General features: G+C 57.1%; 1 protein-coding gene across 6 annotated transcripts in view; it reads right to left on the bottom strand.

Annotated features, from left to right (window-relative positions):
• Positions 1-5,979, bottom strand: part of KIAA1614 (KIAA1614 ortholog) — a 38,816-nt gene that overhangs the window by 22,342 nt on the left and 10,495 nt on the right. For all 6 annotated transcript variants that reach the window (XR_009406573.1, XM_059412711.1, XM_059412709.1 and 3 more), the window contains exon 4: positions 401-544. Coding sequence is in view for 5 of the 6 variants with exons in the window: in XM_059412711.1 (XP_059268694.1) it covers positions 401-544 (144 nt within the window). In the remaining variant the exon portion in view is untranslated. The remainder of the gene's footprint in view (positions 1-400; positions 545-5,979) is intronic.

The following is a 5,979-nucleotide window of genomic DNA, read 5'->3' as shown; positions in this document are numbered from 1 at the left end:
GCCCCGGGGCCCCTGGATCGGAGCCAGAATAGCCCCGGGGCCCCTGGATCGGAGCCAGAATAGCCCCGGGGCCCCTGGATCGGAGCCAGAATAGCTTTACCAAGATGCACGTGTGGTCATGCTCTCTACCTACGTCAGATCCTGGAGATTTCCTCCACACTGTTCAACTTGACTTCCACGACGCGCTTCCACGGAGCTCTCTGGCCTTCAAGCCACTCCCTCCACCTCCCTCGACACCCAGTCAAGGTGTGCTGAGAGACTAAATGATTCAGATCAAGGCCCTGACAGGGGACCCACGCACGCAGGCAGAGGGAGGAGGGAGCAGCGGCCTTTCGGCCAGATCCTACCTCTCCTCCCTGCCACAGCCCTCCTCGGCCAGCCTGGCCGGGGCCCCACTCACCGGCCACCCTGGGCAACGGCGGGCACCATCTCATGGCTGGCACGGAGGGGCCGCGTCCGGGCCTTCATGCGGGCTCGCTGCAGCAGATGCTTGGCTTCCTCATGCCTGGGGCTCAGCACAGACTCCGGCTTGGGACCAAAGGTCCTGCAGGGTGACACACGGGCCAGAGCAGGCGGGGGAGGGATTAGAAGAAAATAACACGGATTAGAAGGGCTTTCACAGCATTGAGCTTGGCTGTGCCAGAAAATGCCCTGCATGTGCAGCCTTCCTTGTCCAGCTCCTGCACAGAGGGTGCCGGCCTGGGGCCTGGGGTCCTGGGCCTGGGGTCCTGGGCCTAGGGTCTGGGCGATGGCTCTGGACATGGCCGGGGAGCTGGCCCGCCTTGGACATCTGCTCAGCGACCAGATGCAGAGATCCCAGGAGGATCTAAGAAGGGCAGGGAAATCTCCAGATTATTCTATTGTTCCTTCCCTGGGCAGGCAATGGGAGTTATCCGGGAGGGCGGGGGAAGGGCCTGGCATTGTCGGACTGGGCCCGTGCCCAGCCAGATGGTCTTTACACACATCACCTCCCTCTCTCCTTCTGCCTCTCTTTGCACCCACACGTACCCATGCAAGCCCCCACCGCAGACACGAGGAGTCAGGCCTCAGCCCGTCGCATTCTGCTCCTTGCGGAGAATGACATTTCTGTAAATCTTGGTGCTTGCTTGCCTCAGTCCCCATCCAAACCCATCAGGCATCAGCTCAGGGCTGAGAGAAGTTAAGCTAGACCCACACCAAGTCAGCCAATGGCTCGAATTTCGTAATAAAGGTCCTCTGCCAGCCCTCCCCACCTGCCAGATGTGTGGCCTCCCGGGCCGGTCCAGAGCCACAGTCCAGAGCGGTGGCCCTCTTTCAAAGCTGTCTGGCCAACAGTGACTTACAGCCCACACCAGGGTACAGAATAAGGCAGCCCCACAACCTCCCACTGACAAGCCATTTCTCTCCGCCGAGCTCCCTCTCCCCAGCCAGGCTGGCCCAGGGCAGGTGTGCTCGCTGCTTGACAGATGAGGACGTTCTGCAGCAGACACGAACATTTGGCACACAGCTCAAGGCCGAACATCAGTGGAGAGCAAAGCAGACGATCGCCAGCCCCCCTGCCTCCAGTCTCCTTCCCACACCCTCTGTCGTCTCCTTCCTCCCGTCCCTGGGTCCCCAGGGCAGCCTGAGAGGCCTTGTGGCTGGAGTCACATTCTTTGATGTGACTTCAGCATCCCCCGCGGCTGCCCCTGTCCGCACTGTCACAGCTGCTGGGCTGTCCTCACCGGGGAGGGTCCACTAAAAGAGAGCCCAAGCAGGTAGAGGCTCAGCCAGGCTTAGATCTCAGATGAAAGCCCCCCAAATCCTGTGTCTCGCCCACCGCATGGGTGACCCCAAGAAAGGGGCCTGACGGGGGGAAGGCAAGCAAGCAGTTTCCTGGATGACAGATGACAGATGTGAGTGGGAAATGGCATAACTCTGGGGCCTCCTTGGGACATCCTTGGACAAGCTCGGGCAGTCTGTGGTTCTTTCTTTTTCTCTTTTCTTGCCTATTCTTTTCTCTTCTTGCTTGCTTTTGTCTCTTTCTTTGTTGCTCATGCTTTGCACCTAACCTTGCTTTGGGGCCCAAGGGGGAAAAAAAAAAAAAAGAACTGCTAGAATAAAGGCACCATCTGTGCATACGAACCCTGGCAAGGCCCAGGCACAGTTTTGGAACGAGGCGGGTTTACTGGAGGGACGTGAAAGTGCATCTCCAGGCCTGCGGCCCCGTGAAGCCTCCTTTGGCAGGGGAGACCTTGCTCTGCACGGCTTCCCAGGCAGGCGGCCCCTCCGATGTGCTGCTGAGAGCAGCTGTGCTCCCTGGGGCTCCTGCTCCGACAGCAGAGATAATGAGGTTACCAGCCCGAGAGACGCCCCTGCAGCCGCGGGCCGCTGGCTGCCCGCCCACACGCCCCGAGCCTTCCGGTGACAGCTGTGCTTCCCCGGCTGTCGCAGGGCATTTGTCACAAGACCTGGTGGGCAGGCAGGAGGGCCCCCAGGCAGCTGGCCAGATGCTGCCAGGACCGGCCTTGCCCCCAGGTTTTTAAGCCATTTTCCAGTTTTGTTGCTTCCTTTCTGCTCCCTCTACTTGGAGCTGTTAATTCTTTTTTTTTTTTTTCTTTTTCCCATCAGCTGCCCTGCTTTGGTTCCTGGCAAACAAAGCTGCTTTCTCCACTGATTGGAAAAGTAAGGCTTTTTAGGCTCCTGAAGGCATCCGTGCAGTGACAAGCTGAGCAGAGTGGGGAGTGGCAGCCCCCTTCACAGATGGCAGTCAAGGTCAGCAGGGCAGGCACTCCTGGCCCTGGCCAGCCCCACGGAGGGGGAAAGGGCTCCTTGTCACGGGGCGGGGGGGGGGGGCAACGGCTGCAGTGCCGGGGGACGTTGAGCCTCTCCCAGCCCAACTGCCCCCCCCGGAATCATTGCTGCCTCTTGCCCGTCTGCCCCAGGGGTGCCGGCCCTGCCAGCCTGACAGGTCCAGACTCTTCCATCCGAGCGAGGCTTTCCTGTCTAGTCTGGCCCTGGCCTCTGCCCAGGGCATGCGGCCCTAGAGCCAACCCCTTCCCGTCACGGCCTATACCCCGCCATCTCAGCTCCCACATTTGTGGAAATTTCCTGGAAGGGCTGGGGCGGTCCGTGCATGGCAATTTCATCTCAGAACAGACCATGTTGCTCCTCTCCCGAAAGCTTTGGCCGTCTGGGACTCATCAGCTCAGCGGGTAGGGCACAGGGATAACAAGGCTGAGCGCTGTTCCTCCCTGGGCCTTAGTCCCCGCCGTCTGCAGACAGTGCGAGCTGGACAGCTGCAGAGACTCGCGCTGCTACCCTGGGAGCCCAGGTCTTGGCCAGGTGGTCTGGTGGACCCCACGGGCTGGGGTGGGGGATTTTAAGGTCCTCTCCCTGGGGGGTTCCCATCACAGAGCTTTAGTTACCAAGGAGCAACAACACCTACAAGGAACTAATTTTGGGGGTGCCTGCGTGGCTCAGTCAGTGAAGCATTTGCCTTTGGCTCAGATCATGATGGGGTTGAGCCCTGTGACAGGTTCCCTGCTCAGTGAGGAGCCTGCTTCCCCCTCTCCCTCTGCATGACCGTCCCCCACTCTGCCCATGTTCTCTCTCTCTCTCAAATAAATAAATAAAATCATCTTTCTTTCTTTCTTTCTTTTTTTCTTTTAAAGGAACTAATTGTTGGGGACAGCTAGAGTACCACAGGAGTACTCTGGCCGTTCCCTCTGTCCCTCCAACCACCAGTGTCCCAAGCTGATTGCAAGGACAAGGGTGGCCTGGGCCCCCCGTCTGGTCTCTCCCTCTAAGCCAGTTTCCTGGTGGAGAGACATACTTAGCTTTGACCTCAGCTCCCCTAATGGCCAGACAGGTGGAGATCACCAGGACAGCTACCTCGCCTCTCCTAGCCAAGGAGGGAGGTCAACAGGACAGAGTAGACTCTTTCTACAGCCATTATAATCCTGGATTAAAATAATAATCTCCAGCAAGTCTCAGTCTCACCCTTTGATTCCAGGAACTCGAATTAGGGAAATAATTTGGACTATAAAGAGATCTGACATTTCCTAGATTCCAGGATCCGTGGGCAAAGGGGAAATGTATCACATACAGGACATGTATAAACCTTCTTGTCTTGCATTTGTTCCATCTTTGTATTCGATAAAGCTTTTAGATGACCGAGGGCCAAGCCCTCCTTCTGTCCCACTGTGCGCAGTTTCCCCGAGAGGCGGGCCTGAAATTGAGTCCTGACCCCGTGTGGCCTGACAGTGGGATGCTATCCTGGGGGTGTTATCACTGGGGCCTTCCCCCTCGTGGGCGGCAATACATGCCAGGCTGGAGCAGAGCACGGGTTCCAAGTGTGGCTCTGGAGCAGCCTAACCCGGTCCTAACTCTGGGCTGCCCCTTACAAGCGGGTCACCCTGGCAGGTTACTCTGGGGTTAAGCCTCAGTTTCTTCATCTGCTAACGAAGGGCTCAGCTGAGAAGAGAGACTGAGATCCTTTTAAAAGGAGCAGGCTACTGGGTACGTTTCAATCAGGTTAGCATTCACTACTCCTACTGCTGATATTATTGGGGTTATTTATTTTAAGTTACTCTCTTCTTAGGAACAAAGGATGGAACCCCTAACCATGAACTGAAATCCCAAAGAGATGACATTGTCCTCGTCTGCAAGGGAAAGGTATGTTTGGAAGGGAACCTGTTCTGAAACTCAAGAAGGCTTGGTGGTTTTGCTCTGGACCACTCTTGACAGGGCTTAGCGAGAAGGCGATGCCCGTCGAATGGGGAGCCCAAGGAGACTGGTAGCGGAAGGCAGCTGCTTCCCAGAGAATTAAAAGGCAACTTCTGACCAGAGAAGGAGGAGCGGGCGCCCTTACAAATTGGTTGCTGTCTCACTGAACACCTTGGAAAGGATCTGGGGCGAGGCGAACAGAGCTTCCTTAAGACGCCAACTTACTTGGGGAGAGTAGGGCGCTGGCTTTGTTCTTGCCATCTTGAAGGCTAACAAATTCCCTAGGGGGCGGCCCCTCTGGGCAGCACCACCTGGCCTCCCTGTGCAGAGCCAGGTGCCCAAGACTCCCCCCCATAGGAGGGAGAGTGGCCAGCTCAACTCTGGAGGCCAGGACGGGAGTTTGAATGGATTCTTCTTGAATGTCAGCCCAAGCCCACAAGTGGTCTAGAGTAAAGCAGCTTTCTGCAGCCTCTGTATTCACAGAGACTGGGACCGTCATGAGGTTTCCATGTGTGGCGCGTGGGCAAGTGTGGTCACACAGTGGCATGCGTGCTCCAGGAGGCACGAGCTGTGCGTCAAGGCTTCAAGCGTTAGGGTTCCTCCTTCTCCACCCAGCACTTAGAACCCTACATAATCCAGAGCACAGTATAGGAACGCTGGTGAGTGGTTTACCTTTTCTTTTTAGGTGTGCTCTTGTGGGCTTAGGAGTGCCAAGGGGGCTGTCCTCCAGTTTTCCTTTGCGTCTGTATATCTGAGTCTGCGGGCAGGATGGGGGGTGGCTGGGGATACGAAGGACAGGCTGTGGCTCTGCCATCCTTCCCCACTCCCTTGCCTTGGTACCCCTACAGCCGGGAGAATCCTGGGAATGTGCTAGAACGCCTCTTCTCCCATGCTCACCCCCAGGACTCATCATGCTCCCTAATCCTAGGGGCTCAGAAGATCTAGAACCTGACCAGTCAGCCAGAATGATCTCCAAACCCTCTCACCAGCTGTGGAACACGGGTGCCAGGCCACAGGCCACGGCAACAGCCCTGTAGTCTAAAGACACGGTCACTGGGGGCACCTGGGTGGCTCAGTGGGTTAAAGCCTCTGCCTTCAGCTGAGGTCAAGATCCCGGGGTCCTGGGATCAAGTCCCGCATCAGGCCTCTGCTCAGCAGTGAGCCTGCTTTCCCCTCTCTCTCTGCCTGCCTCTCTGCCTACTTGTGATCGCTGTCTGTCAAATAAATAAATAAAACCTTTTAAAAAAATAAAGACACGGGGGCGCCTGGGTGGCTCAGTGGGTTAAGCCGCTG

The sequence above is a fragment of the Mustela nigripes genome, chromosome 10 (assembly GCF_022355385.1).
Source record: "Mustela nigripes isolate SB6536 chromosome 10, MUSNIG.SB6536, whole genome shotgun sequence".
Classification (NCBI taxonomy): Eukaryota; Metazoa; Chordata; class Mammalia; order Carnivora; family Mustelidae; genus Mustela; species Mustela nigripes.
The sequence above is the reverse complement of the archived record's forward strand: the minus strand, read 5'-3'. Positions and strand labels throughout refer to the sequence as shown.